Source organism: Belonocnema kinseyi, chromosome 2, assembly GCF_010883055.1.
Source record: "Belonocnema kinseyi isolate 2016_QV_RU_SX_M_011 chromosome 2, B_treatae_v1, whole genome shotgun sequence".
Lineage (NCBI taxonomy): Eukaryota > Metazoa > Arthropoda > Insecta > Hymenoptera > Cynipidae > Belonocnema > Belonocnema kinseyi.
The window spans coordinates 24,499,638-24,525,278 of NC_046658.1; the positions used below are offsets into that span (position 1 = coordinate 24,499,638).

The window sequence follows — 25,641 nt, forward strand, 5'->3', positions numbered from 1 at the left end:
TATTTTAGGAAAGCATGGAAAATGTATTGAAGTAAATTAAGAGTTTTTAAATTTCTCAAAATCATAGAGATCCTTAAGAATCGTATAAGATAATGTGCAATATGTTGAAATAGTTTAAAACCTCATACGTCCTGTAAAATCGTTTTATATCTTTAGAAATTCTAGAAATTTTTTTATCCTAAAGTATTGCAAAAGCTTTAAAATTACATAACACTCATGAAATCAATTAAAAAATTCCTTGGAATGTTTTAAAATTATCCAGAACACTTCTAATTAAAAGCTCCTGAAAATTCCTTTGAAGTTTATAAAATGCCCTAAAATTTCAAAAATTTCTTTAAATTATAGAAATCTTTTTAAAAGTTCTCGAAATCTTAATAAATATCAAAAAATATTTCTTAGACTTTAAGATAACTGAAAAGTAGGTATAGACCTGAAATGAATAGTGATTAACCCACGAATTAATTAATTAAATGAAAAGTGACTAATGTTATTTTTTTCATCATCCTTATGTGAAATATATTGTTGCTTTTTGACGTCAACTTTGCTTAACGACTAGGGTTTTAACTGATAATCAATTCGTTTAGCTGATGAACGAACGCCAATTTTCATCAATTAAACTCAATTTGAGAATTTCAAAGTGCACATTTCATTTGTTAAAATGTACTAAGTACATTCTTCGAGGTACCTTTTTCGAACAACCCTATTATGTATACAATTCAATATTTATAATTTTAGTATAAATAAATGCTATGAAATTTAAACAATTCGCCATCCTAACGCAGCAATGTTTCACAAATAAATGTCTGATTACAACAAATGCCGTACTGTGATGATTATTTCTAAAATTCAGAAAATGAATAGGCTAGATCCATTATGAAAAAATTAATGTATATAAAAAAATTGAAGCCAACGAAAACGTACGCCCGCGGTTTTGCCAGTACAAAGCCAGTACTTGTGTGCAGTAGCTCGTAAGTATCGCAAGGCAGTACTGTTTAGCGATACTAACGAGTACTGCCCCAGCACAGATACCCAGGTATGGGACTCCGAAAATCTATATTAGATCAGTACTGCGCCAGCAGTTTATTTCCACCTGGGTTTAGGTGAAACAATTGTCAACAATTATAAATTATGTGGCAAGCCTAAGTTCGTAAGTAAATAAGGAAGAAAGAATATTTGTCAAGTTTTAATAATTGATAATGAACACTTTTTTCAAAGTTTCTGGTACATGAAAAAAGGCTTGTCAATTATCCTAATTGCATTTTTAATTTCGATAAAAATGAAATCACTTATATGCTTTTCAATATTTTGAAGATTTTCGAAAAATAGTAAAAACTATTTTTCAGATAGTTTATGATATTTCAATATATATTTTTACTGGACATCAAGTATATTTCGAAACTTTCCTAATGAATTTTTTCGATTAGAGAAGAATTAAAATAGAAAATTTTCAAAATTTAAAAGTTTACATAGACTTTTGGCAGCTATTTTCTCCGAAAGTAATGTGAAAAATACGACTTATATGGTATGCCCAGATACATAAAAGAATAATTTAGGGATTTCATTGATACTATTGGAATAGATATTAATTATATTTAAAATATTCTTGTTAAAGTTACCCTACTATTAGAACCTATTAGTACATACAAACATCTTAATGGCGACTGTATTACTTATTACATGGAATAAATTAAATGAATGTAGGTTTATTAGACACAGAATATCATCATCTTTCCACCTGTTAGACTGAATAAATTATTATGCTGTTTACCTGGTGCATATTTTATAAAAACGTATTCTTTTCCAGTATACTATTTGGTGATTCTGCAACGAAGTACCCTTCGCCGCAAGGGTATCGATTTTAAGACAATGCCTGGCCCAGGGCGACTATTATCTGATGCTGACTCTATTGCAGGCAATTTTTTCCACATTTATTTTCTATGTACCCTTTTTTCCTGAAAATATTCCTCAAGTGCTAAGCTGTCGAAAATTTTTGTTTCACGAACAAGTTCCACCTCTCGAACCTTGCTTATCATATTTCAGTAAAATCGGACTGATTTATTATTCAGATTCATGTGTTTGTTTCTTTAACTCTTCACTGTTTTTTAGGGGCTATAGAGTAGGTTAATCTATTTAAAGCTTTAAGTCTGAATTTAAAATTAATCATAATATTATATCATCTATTTCTGTACTATCTCTCTTTTCTCTTTCTAGCAACAGTCTTTCTGATTGTACCTGGCATTTTCAGAGCTTGTTGCTTGAGGAAGAATGTACTGCCATTACTCGGTTCGCACATAACAGTAAGCACCCAACTAGCAGGTCATGGGACTTGATACAAACTGTGAGATCACTTTTAGCCCTCTTCTTCTTTCATTTTCTCAAAGAAAATAATTTTTCAGATGTCCTGTGTTTTACCGCTTGCGGTTTTTGTCCCATACACATAAACATCACTTTAACTTCTTGTCACATGATTTTTTACGACTCACCCCTCTTCGAGCCCCAAAAGTCTACACCTCAAAAATAAATAAAAAATAAACATCATGTTCAGCTCGGCACACAACATTCCTTGTGGAGACGCACATACCATATACATTATATAAGAAGTAGCGAACACTACCCAAATGAGTGGTGAATAAAAAATAAAAGTAAAGAAAAACTTTTTTTTATATAAATAATACGAGAAATAACGCCTTCCCAACCCCTGAGGCAGAGCGAGTGTGGGCACCTGATTCCTTCTTGCTAGGTAACAAAGCGTGTGCCGCTGCTTTACGCAAGGATCGAGAATCTAGTCCCTTTCCCTTCCAAACACAGCACCACCTTCTTTTCCGTTTAAACAAATAAGTTCTAAATTAATTCATTTTAATATTTGAATCAACCTTAGACTGCAGAATGACAACAAACATTAGTGCTACTTGTGCAATAACAAAAAAATCGAAAACATGTAAGTCATCTTTTTGTTATCTCATACGAAAGCAGCGAAATATATCCGACAAAAGCGTGCTGGCACAAAATATATGAAGCATTTGACCAAGCTCTTTTCCCCTGACAGCTCATTTAATTATTTTTAAGAAAAAATTCACTTTCACTTAAACTATATATTATCGACCCCACACATGAGTGCCCATAAATTGTGATCAAAGTGAAGCAAATCAGAAATTAACAGCATTATTCAATGACAATTTTCGTTCTTTATATAATTATCTTACCATGTCCAGTAGAAGAATCTCCGCTGGGTGACCTCTTATGGCGATGACTGTTTGAAGTATGTAACGATTGCGGGAGAGTGTGTGTGGAATGGCCAGCTAAAATAGGTTCGCTGGCTGTTCTGCTGTGTGAAGATCCAGAAGTTGGTAGAGTCCCGTAATATGACGTTGGCACTGTATTTCCGGCTGGTGGAGGAGGCGGTGCTACTCGCTTCTTCATTGAAACGTGAAAATTCATCGAAATGTCGGATGCGATTAGAGTAGCAGCTGCAAAAAATGTATTTATCTAATTCGAAATCAATTTTAAGAGTTTTGTAGGAAAAATTCATGTAATCTTGATGGAGAGTTCATCCATCAAACCAGGCATAAAAAATATGCAAGCTACAACCCTACCTATACAAGATGAAACCTTTCTAGAGGAATTTCCTAAACAGATATTACAGCCCAAGCGCACCTAGTGAACTTACGTGAAATTAAATTGGTGAAATTCGGATTCTACGTTCAAATTCTCACTAGAAGGTCACGGAGTAATCGGAATAGCTTTTTTTGCCACGGTTAAAATTTCAACAACAAAAAATATATATAAGACCTATAACTTCTGTTGACTGCTACTTACAGACGATGTGTTTGAAGTGTAGCAGTCAACAGGTTTTATACGTATTTTAACGTAGAATCCGCATTTCATCAATTTAAAAGTTGATCTTGCTGTTTCTTTTTTTTTTTTTAGTTTTTGTTGCATGATACGGAAGGGATACTATTTGGATACTATGACGATGCTCTGTAGAGTATTCTTTCCGTGAACTCGATCTACTAGGGAGGCGCTATAATTTTAGTATAACGTAAAAAAAGTAAGAAACAACCATAAATGTCCTCTACACTATCCTTTCATTTACTTTAAAAAGAGGATAATAATTAACTTCTAAGTTATAAATAAAACGAGAACTACCTAAAATAAAAGGTTGGTTCTCAGAAGAGGTGGTCTAATCGGAACTCCCATTAGATTGAGGCTTTTTAGGGTCAAAGTATATCAAAATCCATAAGATACATTTGAGTACGCGGGGTTATAACTCGTGACGTCAGATGTACACTTGTAATAAAATCTGCTGAAGTTTCCTGGAATATCTGAAGTCGCTTTAAGTCACCTGAAGTCACATAAAGTCACTTGAATCCACGGGGGCAGGTTGCCTATCTAAAGACCAGCCGGACTAAGGCGATACACATTTTTTTCATGCACATCACCCGCAAATTTGTTCAAATCCACAGCAAAATAAATGCATTATTGCATAATCGCGCGACGGTTCGCGCAAAGCTTGGGAGCGCCTATGGTGCGCGAGTACACTCTCACGCTTCGCGCTCGTTTTCGTACGTTTAATGCGCACACTTTAACTACATTGCTTCCAATACATCAAATATTACATTATACTGATAACTTGATGCTTAAATAAATTTTTTCATCGAATTATCATTGTTTATAAATATTTTCTCCTATAATAGTGCCAGATAGTTGCAACTTTTTATGAAAGGATTCACTTTTTGTCAACTGTTTACTAAGAGCGCAATTTAGTTGCACAGTTGCAGTTTTTCTCAAATTTGTACTTTTTATCCATTTTTACTTAGAAGGGAGCCTTTTGGGTCTGCCTTTTTGTGTAAATTGATACCCTCCACAATGAAAGATAGATACCAGAAATTTTCTTATAAAAATCAAAAAGACGCAATTTTCACCCATTTTTGAGAAAACTGCATTTTAGAAAATGCAAACGCATGGTCATCAAGCCGATGCAAGATTATTTTAAAGCATCGGCAGCTCCCTGGTAGAGGGCTTGACTGATAGCCGTAAGTTTGCGCGTTCAATTCCCGCTAAACGTACTTTTTAAAGTTATTTTTTATTGATCAAAATACTTGTTTATTCCATTTTTTTAACATTTAATATAATTTTGCCATTTGATGATTATTTATTCCTTATTTTCAATCAAAACTCTGTTTATCGCATTTTATTATCACTCGTTTGGACAATTGTGCATTTTATTTAAATTCTTTATTTTTGAATAGTTTATCGTATTCACGTTTTTAAATTAAAGAAGGAAAAAAAGTGTTGCAAACCAAAATTTTAGCAATAAATACCAAATTAAATTTCTGGTTCTTGTTAGTAAATATTTGTGAAATGAGTCACTGCATCCACTGGTATTTCGTATTTATTATTGAAATTTTCATTTGAAACACTTGTTCTTACTTTAATTGAAAAATATAAATACTAGAAACTATTGAAGTACAAAGAATTTTAATAAAATGCACAATCGTCCAAATAAGTGATAATAAAAATACGATCAACAAAGTTTTTATTAAAAATAAGGAATAAATAATCATTAAATAGCATAATTTAAGTTAATTGTTATCAAAAATGGATAAAACCAGCATTTTGATTGATAAAAAAATAAAATAAAAAAAAGTACGGATAGCGAGAATCGAACGTGCAAACTTGCGGCTATCAACTAAGTGCTCTACCAGGGAACTACCGACGCTTCGAAATACTTTTACATAGGCTCGATGACCATCCTTTCGCAATTTTTAAAATGCATTTTTCTCGAAATTAGGTCCAAATTGCGTCTTCTTGATTTTTTTCACAAGACCTCTGGTATGTGCATTTCATTGAGAAGAGTATCAGTTTAAACAAAAAAAGCAGAGCTAAAGGTTCTCTTGTTAGTAAGATAATACTTCATGCAAATAACAAACATAATTTTTTATATAATTCATTATGGTTTATAACTACCTTCTTTTATTGTAATTTTAAAAAGTTGCAAGTTTTTCAGAAATTTACAGCTTTTGCTTGACTTTTTAGTTCTCACTGCCTACTTCAAGGAAAAACATTAATTTATGATATGATCTTGCAGCGAATTTGAAGAATATTTCAAATAAAAAGCCAACGCAAAGTTCAAAATTCAAGAGAAACCGAAACTTTCTAGCAATTACACAGGCCTGCAAAATTAAAAAAATTAAATAACCTAAAGGGGTGACATATCTTAACCGAAGTATTTTGACGCGATAAACTCGAATCCGACCTCAGAATTGAGCCATCACCTAAGCATTCCGAGATATCCTAACCTAAAAGTGCAAAAAACACAGTTTCATCAACCGTCTCATCAAAGATTCGCAAATACGAAGGTCGACATGACTCGTGTGGATTGAGTACGAATATGTGTTTCACATAGATTTTGGCTCGCTGAAACAAAATCTGGTCTCATAAATGCTCGATCACCTAAGGTTCGCGAGATATCCTAACATAAAAAAATTCTATTCGAGATGTGACGTAGCCTCAAAGATAACGAAAAACAGTGTTTTTAGCACTTTTGGTTAGGATATTTCGGAACGCTTAGGTGATGGCTCAATTCTGAGCTCGCATTCAAGTTCAGCGTGTCCAAATACTTTAGGTAAGGTATGTCGCCCCTCTAGGTCATTTTCTCTGTTGGACTGTGTTATCTAAGAGAAGATTATTATAAACAATAATAAAATTTTAAGACAATTATTCCTGTTAACTTGCATTATTTATACTAAGTGAAAAGTTGATAAAAAGTATCAAAATAAAAAAGAACGCAACTATCTAGCATGAATATATAGTTCAGGCATTACGTCGGAAAAAAGTGTAAAATTCCACAATAAATCCAATCGGCAATGTTTTTAATGAAAAAGTTTCGTTTTGGGGTCCTTTTTGACATATCCAAAATGCTATAACAGATCAGTTGCCAAACTCGTTTTTTTATTTGAAAACAGTTCCAAAAGTTACTTTTGCGTGGACGGATAATTTCCATTGCATTTTAGAGCAACATGTCCAATAGAAAAAAGAAAGAAAACAAAATTCTGAACAAATTTTGTTTAAAAAAATCCGGTCACTTCTATTGGGTTTGAGTTATGATACATTGAAAAGTCCCCATTTTTTTTCAGCGAAAAATCACTAAGTTTCAAAAGACACTGTGTATCTTTGCAAATAATTACTGCACGGAAAAGTGCAGTTTACGGGCAAAAAAGTGGACTTCAGTTTTTCCCAAATAAATCCTGCCAAGTTCAGTTTAAGTTGATTGTGCCAGAGGATGAAATAGAGTCTACAAAAATCTGCGTATATCTAAAAAAAAGTCTCTTAGACCTATTCTTTTGGGAATTGTAAGGTTTCAAAATTTTCATTTTTTTTTTGTTGCATTTTTGACTAAATTTGAAGGAGTTGTGTTTTTGCAAAATACCTCATTTCCTGCGAATCCCACCACAAAGTTCCTACAGAATAAATGAAGATAGAGCCAATTTGGCGTAAGATAAGAAAAGTGCCCTAGCTCAAATAGGTCACGAGATATGACCTTGGAAATTGCACTCATCATGCATAGAAGCACCTGAGAGTACCGTAAAGTAGAACTACGGTCATATTTCGGAATTTTTGTCACAAATGAGTGTATATGATTCATTTATCACGTATAATATTTCTTTTGAGATTAATAAATACATAATTGTTTAAAACAAAAGCTTTCTATCACTACTTATGTTTACTTTTTGGCCGTTTGTTTAGCATTTTTGTGGCAAAAAGTCACCGTAATTGATTACAAATGTGTAATATGTTTTTTATTCATAAGCAAATATTTTTATTCATAATTGTTTATAACAAAATACTGCTATAATCACTGTTGAGTACTTTTTGACTACTTTTGTGGAAAAAAGTACTTATCATTGATTAAAAATTTGATATATATATTTTTATCGATGAACAAATCCATTTTTTTAATAATTGTTTATAACCATTTTTTCGAATAAATACTTTTGCTCCATTAAATTTTATACTTACCTCCAAGACACTTATACTTCTCAGTGATTTCCGTAAATAGTACATTGTATGCTGTGACCATTTTTTGGCATTGAAAATAATTAACTAATTGATTACTTGAAAGTAATTAAATATCAATAGTAATTCAATATTAAGAAAAAAGTAATGAATGAAAAAAGTAATTACATGAACTGATTTATGTAAAAGTTCTTTAAATCAATTCATAAAATAGTTTAATCCATCAAAATTAAGTAATTAAGAAATAAATAGTTGATGAATAATTGTAATACAAAGTAATACATTCAATAATTTATTTGAAATTTTTTATACTATTAAATTACATTTCATATGTTATTACTTTCAAGTAATCAATTCCTTAATTATTTTCAATGCGAAAAAATGGTGAAAGAAAATTTTGTACAATTTACAGAAAACACTGCGCATTACAAGCGCCTTGGAGGTAAGTATGGAATTAAATGCAAAAAAAAGTATTTATTAGCAGGTATTGTCACAAAAATTACAAAAAACTATTTGTTTATTGATAAAAAATATATATCACATTTTTAATTAATTCTAAAGGTTTCTTGCTACAAAAGTATTCAAAAATGATTATGGCAATATTTTATAATAAGTAATTATTAACAAAGTATTTATTTATTATGAAAAACTACTTGTTTATTAATAAAAAATATATAACACATTTTTAGTCAACGAAAAGTACTCTTTTGCCACAAAAATAGTCAAAGAGTACTCACAAGTGGTTATAGCAATATTTTGTTAAAAACCATTATGAATAAAAATATTTGCTTATGGATAAAAAACATATTCCACATTTTTAATCAATTACGGTGATTTTTTTGCCACAAAAATGCTTTAAAAATGGCCAAAAAGTAAACATAACTAGTGATAGAAAACTTTTGTTATAAACAATTATTTATTTATTAATGTCAAAAGACGTATTATGCATGATAAATGAATTATATACACTTATTTGTGACAAAAATTCCGAAATATGACCGTAGTTCTACTTTACGGTACGCTCAGGTGCTTCTATGCATTAAGAGCGCACTTTCCAAGGTCATATCTCGTGACCTATTGGGGCTAGGACATTTTTTTTATCTTACGCCAAATTGGCTCGACTTTCATTTATTCTCTAGGAACTTTGTGGAGGGATTCTCGGGAAATGAGGTATTTTGCAAAAACACAACTGCTTCAATTTTAGTCAAAAATGCGAAACAAAATGAAATTTTTGAAACCTTACAATTCCCAAAATAATAGGTCTAAAAGACTTTTTTTTTTTGATATACACAGATTTTTGTAGACTCTATTTCATCCTCTGGCACAATCAACGTAAACTGAACTTGGCAGGATTTATTTGGAAACAACTGAAGTCCACTTTTTTGCCCGTAAAAACAGGCTAAAATGGCCAACTTTGCGGGGTCATAACTCATGACCTATCACAGGTAGAATATTATTCCTTTTTTGTAATCACAGGAAAAAGAGTCTAATTACACTCACCTGTGGAACACTTTTCCGTGCAGTAATCATTTGCAAAAATACACAGTGTTTTTTGAAACTTAGTGATTTTTCGCTGAAAATAAAAAAAATGGGGACTTTTCAACGTATCATAATTCGGAACCAATAAAAATTAGTGGATTTTTTAAAACAAAATTTGTCAGAATTTTGTTTTCTTTCTTTTTCGGTTGGACATTTTGCTCTAAAATGCAATGGGAATTATCCGTCCACGCAAAAGTAACTTTGGGAACTGTTTTCAAATAAAAAAACGGGTTTGGCAACTGATCTGTTATAGCATTTTGGATATGTCAAAAAGGACCACAAAACGAAACTTTCTCATTAAACACATTGTTCGTTGGATTTATTATGGAACGAAACTATCAGATACCTGGACTAATAGGAGAAGATAGTTATAAACAATAATAATTCGTTTCAACAATAGTTTTATTTTATTAATTTTTACCTCGCTCTAAGTGAAAATTTGACAAAATGTTAATACTTCAGAAGAAAAAAAACTTTTTACCGTTATTTAAAGAGAATACTATTAAAAATAAAAATAAATTGATTATCCAATTGTGTTGACTTAAATGAATTATTACCTCACTCTAATTATAAAACTCGGAAAACCCGCGACGTTCTAACTTTATTCTATGAGGAAGTTGCTAAAAACAACAATAAATTATTCAAACAAATTATATAAACATCTAATTATCAGTGTACAAAAAATGAATACTTATTAACTGGATTATTAATTCAAGACATACAAAATGTGTGACTATCAGAATACTAATTCAATCCCTATTAGTCTCCATCAGAATTATTTTACTTGATAATTTATGCTCAAAACGTCTTTTCTCTTCACAAATCAAGTTATTTTTGTCGATGAAAAAGTTTGTCTATTTAAAACAGATGCTTCAACTATTACTAATGAGCATCACTTCCTTAATGTTCAATAAAGTGTATTAATATTATAGGCCAATTGATTTACATCGAATCAAGGGATCTTTTCCATTATTGCTTCAGTTTTAAATTATGTCAATAAAAAAATATTACTATAAAAAACCGTATTTTCAAATCTTATGCATTACCATAACTTCCCTACAGTTCAATGAAATGTATCAATATTATAACTTAATCGAGTCTTGAGTCAAAACATCTTTTCTATTAGCACATCAACTTCAAATTGTGAGTACCAGAACATTTGATATATAAAAATTGATTTATAATATAATATAAATGACCATAACATTCTTACTCTTTAATCAAATGTATTAATATATTATAGATCAATTGATTCGTCTCGAACCAAGAAATCTCTTATATTGTTGCATCAACTTTTAATTTTGTTAATGAAAATTGTTTTAATATAAAAAACCGATTTTTTAAATATTATTAAATGCTAAAAAAATATAAAAAATATCTTTAGAAATTCTTCGGGCAGTTTCACGATATTAGTGGTGGAAATAATCCCTTAAAATTACATCAATTTATTTGCATCCGTTTTAAACTTATCGTGTTCAAAAAAAAGTGTTACATCCATACACATAGAGATCCTCTTGGGAGAGTTGAGACACGTTTCCCCTTCCAATAGTTTCCGCTGTACAAGAACTTTGATATTTTCATGGGACACGAAAATTTTGAACAGTTTAACTGTTCTAACCTTACTAACTAACCTTATAAATAATTTATAATGTTCTTGTTTGAATGTTCTCTCTATTATGTATTAAATCCTCTTGAAAATAAAATTGTGCTTTGAAAATAGCGCCAGGTCATGCCAATCAAAACGCATAAAAGTTTAACTAGTTCCGTTACAGCAGCGCCAATCAAATTTGGAGTACCCTGTGTCTCAACTCTTCCTTGAGGATCTCTACACATGCACACACATACACACACACACATCCGGCAAATTTGAACTTCATACTTTGTATCATAAAGCTTCTGTTTTTGAAGAAAAATAGAGTTTGAAGCCAAATCACAGCTCTTTCTGGCTTCGTACCTTTTAAACACTAACATCCATATTTTCATAAAATATGATATAAGTCCACTTAGATAAAGGAGCCATTAGGAGGGGGGGGGGGGGTCGTCGAAAGTCTACGCTTGTCCACAAGGGGTAGGGGGATGTAGTAATAAATTGTCTACATGGCATATTGATGGCCCGTTAAAGTCACTTGAATTCTCCTGAAGTCACTTGAAGAAGTCAGTGATATCTTCGAAAATATCCTGAAATATTCTGCAGTATCTTGAAGTCAAAAGTAGGTGTACACCTACTCAGTCGAGTTGAAAATCCCTCGTTTGAGTACTTACGTTTGTATGCTTTAACTACTGTACAGCCTGGACCATGGACTCTGCGCACAATGCAGAGGGAAAATAAACCCTGACAAATGAATTTTTAGCCGGAACTTTTCATCCAATTTGACACTAGGGTTGGCAAGGAATTCGCCTAATTATATTGTTAGTCAGGAAGCGAGAAGAACAAGCTTAGAGATTCTAACAGGGACTCGGACGTGTAAGTATGAGGTAAAATTTTATGAAAGAGGAAGAAATAAGCTGGTTAGGTAGTGTTGGTGAGAAAAGGCAACAGGGGATGAGAGAGGAAGACGGAGATTGAAAGAGAAAGGTATTTTGGGTGGAATAGGCTGAAAGGGATGAAGAGAGAAGGATGCATGGGAAACGGGAAAAGGTATATGAGGTGGCGAAGAAAAACGGCAAGCAGCGAGAGAAGGCAGAAGGGGAGGCAAGAAAAAGATAGTCAAGTTTCATGGAGAATTATGGGTGGCTCATGCCAAGGGAGAAAGCGCACTGTTTTTTGTGAGAAAGAGAAGAAAGGAAGTCAGGAGCTTATAGCAAGGCTGAGGTGTGGGTATATGGAGGGTTTTAATAGATTCTGTCCTCATAGGAAGAAGAGGACAAGAAGAGCGGCAAGTGGTATGAAAAGATGGAACACTGTCTGGAGGATTGCGAGAGAGTAGAAAGGAGTGAGATAAGAATGAAGGTATTTCTACATGGAAGAGAGGATAGAAAGGTGGTTGCATGGGTGAAGGGGGTGTTGGGTGAAATAGAGAAAAAGTGAAGGAAGGAGGAAGAGGAATAGCAAGGGTAAGGTTGTAAAGAGGAGAGGAAGTACATATGAGCGAAATTGTAAATGTTGTAACTAATGACTAGGTAAGTTTTTAATGGTAACTGCTGAGGCAGAGGCTGGCATTCAGAGGCAAGGCGAAGGATATGGACATGTGTGCCAGGCGAAGCGAGGAAGGCTTATTGATCAGCTTATTGATGGGTTCTTTTAACAAATATCTATTGATTTGTTCTGGATACGTGCTATTATAATTATGCTTGAAACTAAAGACTTATAACCGCCAGTGGAGTATAATATTACAATATTAATTATAATATTAGGTACTTGAGGGTGTTTAGCAGTTTGTTCACTGCTGTCATTTATTATTGATTGAAAACGCCATAAATACTTCCTTCGAATCACTATGATCTTCTTCTAAGACTTGTTAATTAATCGTGGACTGGCGTGGGACAACGAAGGAATCACGTCCAGCCCAGGTTGAAGTCGATTACAAATACACCGAAAAAAATACGTAACTATATTAGTTCAATAATACCTTGGACATCGATTAAGTAAGTATTGAAATGGAGGAGTTCCTCATGTAGAACTCGCAACATTCATAAGTTCAATATCAGCTGTTGTAAAGCAACGAAACATACACTGTTCCACTTTTGTATCGGGTACGTAACGAAATCTGAATCGCAGTGCATCGGTAAGATAGAACTTTTACGATTCAAAATACTAGACGCGCTTTGTTTAAACAACGAGCAGCTGCGATTCTAATCATATACAAACGGTGCAGATCCACGCATGAAATACTCACATTGAAGTATCAAACGGCGCTAATTCAGGCAAAGCGAAACCCGACCCATTCAATGTATTGCTGTATTGATATAGTGGCAGATATAGAACACTATCGGAGCAATCAAGGAACGCCAGCTGATCGAATGAAGATTTAGATTGTTCGCAATGCACAATGCAAACGGATTGTTAATCTAACCTGGTATGTCCTGCGTTTGCGGGTTGCGCATAACTGCGTTTTGCGGTAAAATATACGAATACGAGCGTCTAAATTTTTAAAAGTGCAGTTTATTAATTTATAAAAATAACAATTTTGAGCTTGTACATTTGATCCGCTGGAGTCATTTTCATAACAAAATATTACTGCATGGCAAATCTCCATTTAATTGTATCGACTCATCGTAAAAACGTGTTATAAACGTTCTTTAAACCAACATTATTATCACAAAAAAAAATCAATTTCATTAATTTTTGCTAAAAGTTGTTCTGTTGAAAAAAAACGACTTTTTGTAAACATTTTTTTGTATCATTATTAGTTACAAATAATGAGTTGACGACCCGGATGCGATGGATCGTGTACCAGGTAATTTAAAACGTATTCTAAAAGAACTTTTTCAACATTCAAATTTTTCCAATACCCAAAATAACTCAATGGTGAGTCGACCACCCGGGTGCGCCGGATAGCGCACCAGGACATTTAGAAGGTCATCTACGAAAACTTTTTGGAAATTTAATTTTTGTCCGTAACCAAAACAACTATAAATAGTGAGACGACGACCCGGGTGTGCAGGATCGTGCACCAGGTCCTTTCAAACGTCATCTACGAGAAATTTGAAAAATTTTTAATTTGGTCAATAACCAAAACAATTACAAATGGTGAGTCGACGACCCGGGTATGCAGGAATGTGCTACAGATCCTTTCAAACGTCATCCACGAGAACTTTTTTGAAATTTAAATTTTGTCAATAATTAAGACAATTACAAATGGTGAGTCGTCGATCCAGGTGCGCAGGATCGTACACCAGGAACTGTAACACGAATTCTACATATAATTCTTTAAAATTCAAATTATGTCAACACCAAAAAAAATTACCAATGATGAGGCGACGAACCAGGTGCGATGGATGTTGAAACGGGTGATTTAAAACGCCATCTACGAGAACTCTTAGAAATTTCAGTTTGGCCAACCGGTTCGTCGATTAACCATTGATAGTTATTTTGAGAGTTGGAAAAACTTGAATTTTGAACAAGTTTTAATAGATAACGTTTTAAATGACCTGGTGCACTATCCGGCGCACCCGGGTCGTCGCCTCAATATAAGCAGCTACTTTTGATGTTGGAAAAGTTTAAATTATGAATAAGTTCTTGTAGAATACGTATTAAACTACCTGGTGCACGATATTGCGCACCCAGGTCATCGACTTACCATTTTTAATTGCTTCGATTAGTGACAAGATGTAAATTTCAAAGAGTTTGCGTAGATGACGTATAAAATGAACTGGTGCACGATCCGGCGCACCAGAGTCGTCGCCTCACTGTTGGTAGTTATTTTGGGTATTGGAAAAATTTGAATTTTGACAAAGTTCTTGTAGAATTCGTATTTAACTATCTGGTGCACGTTCCTGCGTATCCGGGTCGGCAACGCACCATTTGTAATTGCTTTAATTATAAACAAAATTTAAATTGCAAAAAAGTTCTCGTGGATGACATTTTAAAGAACTACTGTACGATCCGTCGTACCCGGGTCCTCGACTTACCATTTTTTATTGTTACAGATTTTTTGAATCCTCGCTGTTCGTCGACATTCGAACCAGCAGAGTCGAATGGAGCGAAGCATAGCGAGTATATCTATATCGACGCACTGCTGTTTAGACGCCTAGATTTCGCGTATGTAAACATTGAACGGGTCGGGTTTTGCTTTGCCGTTTGATACTTCAATGTGAGCATTTCATACGTGGAACAACACCGTTTGCACATGATCAGAATCGCAGCTGCTCGTTGTTCAAGCGAAGCGCGTCTAGTATTTTGAATCGTAAAGTTCTATCTTACCGACGCGCTGTGATTCAAATTTCGTTACGTACCCGATACAAAAGCTGAACAGTGTGTGCTCGATGTTTTAGAACAGCTGATATTCAACTTATGAATGTTGCGAGATCTACATGAAGAACTGCTGCATTTCAATACTTATTTAATCGATGTAGTTCGGTATTGTTATAGCGTCGGCTCTTTACTGAAACCGATAAAATTACAAATTATTTTAATAGATCCAGTTTGACTTTTTTACCTACAGAGTTCTAATTTATGGGAAGCGTATTAGTCCAAGGTATTATTGAACTAATATAGTTGCATATTTTTTCGGTGTAACACCAGAGAGTTTCTGTTACTACTCCCGCACAAAGACCTGTTCACTGTAATCCAAATGAGGTGTCCCCGAATCGAACCAGAAAGCGCTTTGTACCAAAAAATGTTTCGTTTGTTTTGAAAAATTAGAAGACATGTAGCCTTCGGAAGATACAACCACGATCGTTCACGAACGATCGATCCCGATGCAACCGAAAGTCATGTCATCCGATTCGTCACTTCCCACAATACCAGAAGACGATCGAGTCGGGAAAATCATTTAACGAAAACCGAAAGCAAAAGAAATGAAGGGGCGCACTGCCTACGAGCGTAAGTGCCAAAATCCGAATTTTACAGGAAAAATAAAAAAGTATCTAACTTTCACGCAAAAAATGTTAAACAAAAAAATGCAAAAACGTTTCAAGGTATTGCTAGGCTTTATCGAACCATGAAATGAACATCCTGTAAGAAGCATTCTTCTGTGGAAAAACCTTTGTCAAAGGACTAGCGTGTCCTCATAAAATCTGATTATCTTGTATGAAAAGTTGCGTAATGTTTTATTTTTTAATAAAAAATAAAAGAAACAAGAAAGTACCTTTGAGCTATTAGTTAGCTCTTTTGAATCCCAAAAAGAGCACATTAAAAATATAACCATGTGCGAAAAAGCCCTGGCCTAAGATGGGCGCGCACCAGAGTGTCTCATTTTTTACACATATAAAGTTGCGCAACTGTTTCATTTTTAAAATGAAGAAAAAATCAAAAAAGCTCTTTTGAGCTATTAGTTAGGTCTATTGAATCGCAAAAATAGCGTATTAAAAAGATAAACATGGGCGAGAAAGCCCTCGCGAAATATCGGCGCGCATCAGAAGCTTAAATTTTAACACATAAAAGTTAACGAGGCCGCGGTGACATGACACTATGAATCATGGCACTTACGCCAGCAAGCATTGTGGCACTTAGCCCGTATTCACTGACTTTTTTTCTAGAGCTACTTTCGGAACAAACTGGACTAAAATCTTCTACAGGGACACGAGTTATGGGTATACAAGTAGTTTAAGCCAATAAACGCCTGTATGCAGCGTGGCCCATCAAATACTGACTTTAAATTAGAAATACTAAAATATTAAATGGTCTTAAATAGCACACTTCATTAAACTGGTTTAAGAATTGAAATGACTAAACTCGCCAGAACCATGGTTGACACTGAACTCGCAGGAAAAAGGGTCCGAGTATGCTCAACAAAGAGACATCACGCTACTACCTCAGTACCGACTCCAGCTAAAAATGTCCGGCCCGAAACTCAAAACAGACCCAGAAATGGAGGTTTCAGATTTGCGTCTAAGTTTTTTTTGCTGCATTTTGGGTTTATTGGAATTTGAGCTTTATGAGTTTTGTGGTTTTAAATTTTGAGGTTATAGGTTTTAGAGTTATAGGATTCCGACCTCAAGGTTATTGAGCTATGAAGCATAGGGTTGTATGGCTTAAGGGTTGATATTGTTGGGTTCTATAGTTTCTAGCTGTTTTTTGAGATTAGAAAAAATGCTGACGTGATGAAGCTAAACAAGCTTCGGATTTAGCTTCAGCGACCCAAAAAACGTACAATCCACTTAGTCCAGTTTAGGGCACCCTCAACTCAATTTTTTGTGGTCCTGTGTTATATTCCACATGGCGTATAAAAATATTTGTGAAACCTAGGTCTGTTAATCAGCGGTAGGTTCCACGACGAGAGAGATAGTTGCGTTTGGTTATCGAAAGGGAAGGAAACGGCTTGCAATCCAAACCTAGGCCTGGTAACCAGGTGTACAGTTTTTGCATGGGTGCTGGTATCCGGTTCCCAAACAACTGACGTGCTGGGCTAGTGCGCGTCCTTTTATAGAAAACTACGCGTGGGTGTGGCGCAGAAAGGGCAAGAACTCCGTGGAGGGAAATGCGCGCGTCGAGCTTCGCTGGCGCTCTACTCGCGTTCCTTGCACCTACTCGCCCTGCCGCCTTGCTGACGTTTGCGCTGACGTTGGTTCCTCTCTGTCTCTATTACTCTAAGGTCTAGTATTTAGTTCATAGAAATTAAAGATAGTTGCCTACTGAATGAATAAACGTCTTTTGCGAGAGTGTTTTTAATCTGCCAATAAAAGATTTTCGTTCTATGCGAGTCACGCTTAACAGAATCTTCAATTTGGACGCAAAAAGTACAATTTTTATCATTAATATTTTAATTTTAACTCGAATTTTAATTAAATGTACACTATATATGTACGAAAATATGAGTGTCTTCCAAAATATTTTTGAAGTTACGTTCATACATAAACAACCGTCATTCATTAACTAGGAATACCTTTTTAGGTCGTACTTGGACGTCAGATTGAAGAAAAAACATCTCGCTAGTCATCCTCTAAGTTTAGAGTGTAAACATTACGAACATTCCACGCAAATAAAAAAAAGTTCAAAAAAATTCTTCCCAGTGGGCATAAAATTTAAAGACGTTTTTGAAACGTCGAAAAGCACGTTTTTTGAACACAAGATTGAAAAAACTTCCAAAAATATCCTAAATTCCAAATACATACTAAAAACGTCTTTGGAACATTGAATGTTTTTAGAAAGTTATTTGGCCTTACTTAGGACGTCTTTAGGACGTTTTAAAAACATCTATGGATCTTTCTGCCCACTGTTTACATATTTTTATTGGTATCCATCGACATAATTCGCAATAAATTTTATATTTCTTAACAAAAGTTTCAAAATAAAAGATAACAATTTATTTCAGAGCGACAGAAAATGTTTTGTCAAAGTAATTTTAAATTCATTTTACTTTAAAACTTTCGAAATACTGTCTGTGTTGTTTTCCGTCAACGTAACATCCATAGCTGTGACCTTACTTTTGGCTTGTCAGGGCTGGGTGATAATAAATTGAAACCTTCTGAAAAAAAAACTTTGCAGGAAATCAATGCAAAGGAAGTTTTTCGAATAAATAATTTAGATATAGTTATAAAAGATTATAGTAAAAATAACACAATCATAAAAATAGACAACAATACAATTAATAAGTTAAAATAATACAATTTTTGTAGTTCCAAAAGTGAAAAAACAAAAAATTTTAATTGCAGCACCCATTAGATATTTCGTGTTGTGACGTGGGTTTTCAAGATGTCTGACAGCCAAGATTCAAGTAATAATACCAATTGCATGGAACGAAACATACATTTTTTTATTACGTGAACAAACATGATTTTTCACCATAAGTATAGGTAATGTTATTTTTTAACTTTAGAAGGATATTAAATTAAGTCATAAAAACGATACGAAATTATTAAATAAATTTTTTAAGTTAATTAAATGGGTTTTTGAAAACAAAACATAGTGTCCCAATACACTTATGGTAAACAATAATTTATCTTAGCTGATAAAAAAAGTTTAGCCTTAAGTTATAATAAAAAATGGATTCATTTTTATTTAAAAACGTTAGTTAAAATATTTTCTTACTCCATGAATTGCAAAAAAATCCTTTTTTGTATCTAATATCTATTTTTTATTATACTATTCCTCACGTATAAACATTTAATTGCATTCTTTTATGTACTTCATTTACGACTAATTCTAGTTACAAGAAAAATGGAAAATCGGTGCGCGTTCAAAGGCTCTACAGCCTTTCAAAAAAATGTGTAGTCTGAATGCTTTTCTAAGTCCACGTTTGAATAGTAATAAAGCTAATATACATGTAAAAAAATCAGTTTGACAAAAATTTTTTTTTAATATACTTTTTTTCAAAAGGGCCCTCTGCGTAAAAAATAACCCATATACTTAATATGCTTTTCTCTGACAATTTTTAAGTTATGTCATTCTTTTGCTAATGTATAAACATTTTAAAAAAACGATAGAAAGTAAATGAAAACGAAATTATAAGATTTTTTAGAAATTATAACCCACGGGGTGGTCAACTCATGTGTTGCTGATTTATTTTGAATGATTTAATATCAGTGTTATAAAGATACACCTACAAAATCTTAATTATTGAAAAGGTTGTAATATTTAATTTAATTAATTTAAGATTTTAAACTGCTTTTAATCATTATTTCGTACATGCATGTTTAAAGATCTGCTTTCCAATTTCTCGACTTGAGTCGGAGCGTTCTAGCTGTGAAATTTAAAGAGAAACCAATTTTTCTTATTATATTCTTCTTTAATATGGTACAAAATTGTTGTTATTTTAGTAGCTGATGCATACCGATTTTGGATTATCTTTAAAAATGTTGCATGAATTTTTTTGAAATTCTATGCGAATTTTCCCTACTAAAAAAAGTCAGAAATCGTAAAAAATTGTCAGAACTTCTAATCATTTCTCAAAATCCTGAACATTCCTGACATGTCTGAGATAGCTCATCAGCTAGGACCGCCAGTGGGCGAACCAGAAAGGATTACAAGTCTTAAATATATTTTTTACAGTGTTGCATATACAGGTTCAAAATTGAGAAATTCAGAATCTACAGCTTCCAATTATTTCAGATGCCTAAAAATTTTACTAACAAACTTAAAATTAGGATAAATATAATGTATCTTGTAAAGAGAAAGAGATAAGTCAAAATGGACATTCTGAGATTAACTTTTATAGTCATTTAGTATATAAATATTAATTAATAAATATAAGTGAGAATAGAATATGCATAAATGGATGTGAATTATTAATATAAATAACCTGGGAAATATAAAAGGGATTAGGTTTTCACGCATTCTATTCTCGGACCCGTAATAAGAGCACTATCTGTAGAACCTCTGATAGATCTCTAAAAATTTTCTCATGAATTCTGACTTTTCCTGACGATTTCTGTCGAGAAACGTAAAAAAAGTGGTCAGAAATAATCAGAAGTCCTCACTTTTGTTCTGACGATTCCTGCATTTTTTTTAGTAGAGTGTTGTAATTAAATGAGACAAATACGAATTTTCTCAAATCTTGTAGTCAATCTGAGCCATGAACAAGAAACAAATACTTGAAAGATTCTGAATGAAACTAACAATAAATACTATACCGAAGTTTTTTACCGTAAATACGAGAGAATTTTGAAATGAAATCGAGACTTACCGACAATGGGTTTCCTTATGTGTGGAGGAGGCGGTGGTGGCATCTGTTGTCTACTTGTGCAAGGATTTGGTGATGATCCACTTTGGAAACTATCGCATGTGCTACTGCGACTTCGCAGAGTTATTGGAGAATCTCCAGGTTTTGTGATTCCACCGCCCGCGTACGAAGGTGGCCTACTTCGGCATTTTTTTTCCGGAGTCAGGCAACCATTCTGTGGTCGGTAAGACTAGAAATAAATAGTGAAAAATGGACGACAACTTAAGAGGGTGCACGGAATTGAAGGAATGTGCTGGGTGCACAGCCAAGATCAAAATTACTCAATCTTTTCCTTGATTTATAAAAGCCATAAAGAAAGACCCAATAAAATGTATTTATTTTTATATTTTCTTTTTCAATTTAAGCGGAAGTCGTAATTTTTAATTAATTTTAACTAACAATAATTCATGTTATTCATTAATATATTCTTTATAATTGCATTCTTTATAATTATATTCCCTACGTTTTCATTCCATATTGCTCATTAAATGGTTTAATTCGCAAAATGAATACCTAGGAAAAATTATCACAGGCTCACACAAAAATTGGGTTGTGCGAGAGATCACAGTATGGTACCTACACGTATTGTGGGGCGCCGAATGCGAATCTGATATCAGTTTTTCTCCAGCACGTCAGGATTTTCCCCTGAACGCGGAAAATTGCCTATAAAATCATCTTTGTCCGGTATGAATTAACCCTTGTTATTGGAATCGTCTGGAAACAGATCCGAGCATGTTACATTAATATTTTTGGGCTTTGAGTACGAATTTTGCATTAGTTTTCGCCAAGCTTATACTTTTCCCCTACACGTGGATATTTCCCTAGAAAATCACATTTCTTTTATATGAAATTTTCCCTGGTATTTAAATCGTCTGTAAACAGAAAAGAGCATGATATATTTATGTATTCTGGTGCGCTAAGTATGAATCTAACAATGGTTTCCTCCCAGCCCTTCAGGGTTTCCCCCTTGATGAGTAAAATTTCATAGAAGATTAGTATTTTCCGGTATGAAATTACCCTTAGTATTGATATCATCTCGAAACAGGTCAGCCATGATATCTACATGTATTGTGGTGTGTTGAATACGAATCTGACATTAGTTTACCCCCAGTTCCTCAGGGGTTTTCCCTAGACTCGGAAAATTCCTTAGAAAATCAGTTTTGTCGTGTATGAAGTAACTCTTGTTCTTGCAATCGTTTGCATGATATATTTATATTTTTTGTGTTTAGATACGAATGTAGCATTAGTTTTCGCTAAGGACGTCAGGGTGTTCCCCAAGATGCGGAAATTTCCTTAGAAACTCGGATTTTGCTCAATACCTCAAGGTTTGCCCGTGGATGTGGTGAGTTCCTTAGGAAGGCAGGTTTCTCGTGTAGCAAGTTACCCTGGTTGTTTAATTAATGTGGAAAGCGATCCGAATACGATATCATGGTGTATTTTGGGACACTGAATACGAACGTGATCTTTATTTTCCCCTGCATGTATGAATTTTCCATTAGATGCAGAAGATTCCTTAAAAAGCAGATTTTCGTGTACCGGATTACCACTGGGTGTGAATTTATGTGGAAAGCGGGCTGAGTATAGTATCTTTTTAAATTTTAGTTGCTAAATACGAATTTGGACTCATAAAAAACCCCTATTTCTAGTTAATTTCAAATGGTACAGTTGCAACTGAAAACTCACAAGTGTTATTTGAGTCTGCTACCTTGGAAGATGCAGGGTACGATGACAACTGCCCTGAAAAGGGATGTGTAAAATTATTTGTTTTCCAGTCCACTAAGGCAATTGCCTCCAGCGTTATTAGGCACACTGTCCTGCAGAGGGCGTTGGGTTGCGAGGATGAAGCTGTAACGTGTCCAACGACGAGTTGACTATGTGCTCGTCAAAGTCGGAAAGCCCGCATACTTAGACCTAGGGAGGTATGAGGGTTATCACCCCAAGGACGGTAGACTCACCTGCGATCGGCACAGGATCGCTATCGTGCAGGATTTTTCATACTCTTATGGATCCAACAAACAAATTTTAAAATCTGCTTTGAACAGTGAAATGCTCCAAAACATGTTCTTTCCCCAAATGAGATAGCAAGCGTCAATCGTTTTGCTATATTTGTGGTGAGTATAAAATGAATAGCAATCTGAGAAAGTTTTCAGACAAGATGAAAAGTATTTATAGAAATTGATTTGGTTTTAAGGTGACTTATCATGAAATGGAATGGTTCCCGCATTTAATATGTAGCACTTGTTATATTTCGTTGAGCCTATGAAATGAAAAAGAGGATCGATCAAACTTAAAATTCAAGCCGCCCATTAGATGGCGACAACCGAAAGGCGAGCAAGTTTGTTATTTCTGTATGACGAATGTTGCAGGATTCAATAGTCGCAATATTTCTCAAATACTTTACGCAAATGTTTCCAGCGTAACAAAGCCGATGCTTTTATCTGATAATGCTGAGAATATAGTAGAAGTCGTATCTGAAATCATTGCATCGATCAGTGAAGTGGAAAGTGAAGACTATTCAGAACAAGAGTACGAGAGATGTTAAGAAACGGATTATGTAACAAGTTCTGTAGATGATGAGGATTACTCTCCATCTAGCCTTTCTGTAACACAAAACTTCTCACAACATGGACTTAATGATTTGATTCGGAATTTAGGGTTATCGAAACACAGAGCCGAGTTACTAGCCTCAACTTTGAAGAAGAATAACTTGCTATCTAGTAAAAAGAAAGTCTCTTTTTACCGAGATAGAGATACGGAGTTCAGAAAGTATTTCTCGCGGGATGCAGATCTAGTTTATTGTATCGATGTGAAAGGCTTGATAAATAAACTAAAGACAAATTCGTACAGAGTTGAAGAATGGAGGCTGTTTATATATTCATTAAATCTTATTCTAAAGGCAGTGTTGCTCCATGGTACGAACAAATATGCACCGATACCAGTAGCGCACTCAACAGTATTGAAAGAAGAATATGTTAATATTGAAGTAGTTCTGAAGAAAATTAAGTATGAAGAGCATAATCGGCAGATTTGTGAGGATTTCAAAATTTTATTTACGATTCTTGGGCAACAATCGGGCTATACTAAATTCCCATGCTATTTATATCTCTGAGATTGCAGAGATAGGAGAAATCATTATAAGCCGATTGATTGGACGCCTGATCGAAGTTGGTTCCAGACTCACACAATGTGATAAACGAACAACTTTTCGATCCTGCATAAATACTTCTGCCGCCCCTTCATATACAGCATGAATTGATAAAACAATTTTTTAAAGCACTAGACAAAGACGGTCAATGCTCTGCTTATTTAGGTCATAAATTTCCAGCTATTTCTGACAATAAACTGAAAGAAGGTATTTTTAATGGTCCACGAATTCGCAAAATAATGAAGGATGACAAATTTATGGACGTAACGAATGGTGCTGAAAAGACGGCATGGGTCAGTTTCAAGAAAGTTGTACAACACTTTCCAGGTAATAACAGAAGTGAAAATTACAGGGAGATAGTGTCTGCTATGGTTGAAAACTTCAGGAAACTAGGTTGTTTGATGAATCCCAAATTGCATTTTCTTCATGCACATTTGGATTACTTTTCAAGCAACTGCGGAGATTTCAGTGAGGAGCAGGGAGAGCGATTCTATCAGAATATCAAGACAGAGGAGCGTTGATATCAAGGTCGATGGGATGAGCCTATAATGGCAGACTTCTGCGGGATGTTCAAAAGAGATTGTGAGAGAAGGAACAAAGAGAAGAAGAAAACCACTCCATAGAGCTAATGAAGGATAACTCAGATTCGATTCACTCCTACTAAGACCTGGCTACATTGTATGGCTGATGTTCAATGTAATAAGGGTGATGTCGGGCCGCCTTCCAGATGAATTTAATACCATGAGTATTCCATTTATAAGAAAGCTGATTTTCTAAGTAATTTTTCGCTTCTAGTGTAAAACACTGACGGGATGAGGGTAAACTAATGACATATTCGTATTTAGATAACCAAAAAACATAAAAATATTATACTCTGATCTGTTTCCAGATGATTTTAATAACAAGGGTAATTTATACCCAGAAATGTGGATTTAACAGGAATTTTCCGCATCTTGGGGAAAATCCTAACGTGCTGGGAAAAACTGATGTCAGATTCGTGTTCAGCGCCTCAAAATACGTATAGGTACCATACTCTGATCCCTCGAAACAACCACCTTTTTTGGTCCTGTGTTATACGTTCAGTTTCTAAATAAAATAATTTCTATAAAAACATACACCTTTTAATCTGAAAAATACATTCAATTTTACTTACGCTATCCTCAATGATTGTCTCATCATCAGAGAAATCGGTGGAGCCTTCGTCATGCGAGAGATTCCAATCAATGTTTACATTATCAAGCAGACTTTTTTGTCTTTGGATAGCGTGGCTTAGCTGAAAATTGCAATAATATATATTCAATAACAGAAATATTGCAGAAACCACAAAATTATTTTTACTCCTTTCGGAAGTAATATATTTAAGAGTGCTTGCTTCGTTAATGTGATTAAGAAATAATGCTTTCGTAATATTTTATTTTGATACTGTTTCCTTTGGGTTCTTAAATACATATGGTACGAAAGTGGCTTACAATTTAACCTCTGATGCCTTTTAGAAAATTTCATCATTAACTGAACTATTTGTTTCATTTTTCACATACATTGAAAAATATTTGCTATTTCTACGATAATTGTATTTTAACCTCTTTACATGTCAACAAGTTTTCGCCCTCCAATAGAGAGCCTCCTAGGTACAATAAAATACAGTTTTCGCTCGACTCCTTATGAAGATTTTTACAAACA

At 33.9% G+C, this 25,641-nt stretch overlaps 1 protein-coding gene across 7 annotated transcripts in view; it reads right to left on the bottom strand.

Moving 5' to 3' along the window:
* The window catches only part of LOC117168247 (arfGAP with SH3 domain, ANK repeat and PH domain-containing protein), a 561,385-nt gene that overhangs the window by 60,973 nt on the left and 474,771 nt on the right, over positions 1 to 25,641 (bottom strand). For 6 of the 7 annotated variants that reach the window (XM_033353739.1, XM_033353743.1, XM_033353745.1 and 3 more), the window contains 3 exons: positions 25,115 to 25,234; positions 20,781 to 21,006; positions 3,204 to 3,467 (listed from right to left, as the gene is read on the bottom strand). In XM_033353739.1, the coding sequence (XP_033209630.1) occupies positions 3,204 to 3,467; positions 20,781 to 21,006; positions 25,115 to 25,234 (610 nt within the window). The remainder of the gene's footprint in view (positions 1 to 3,203; positions 3,468 to 20,780; positions 21,007 to 25,114; positions 25,235 to 25,641) is intronic. The other variant, XM_033353740.1, reaches the window with a different exon arrangement.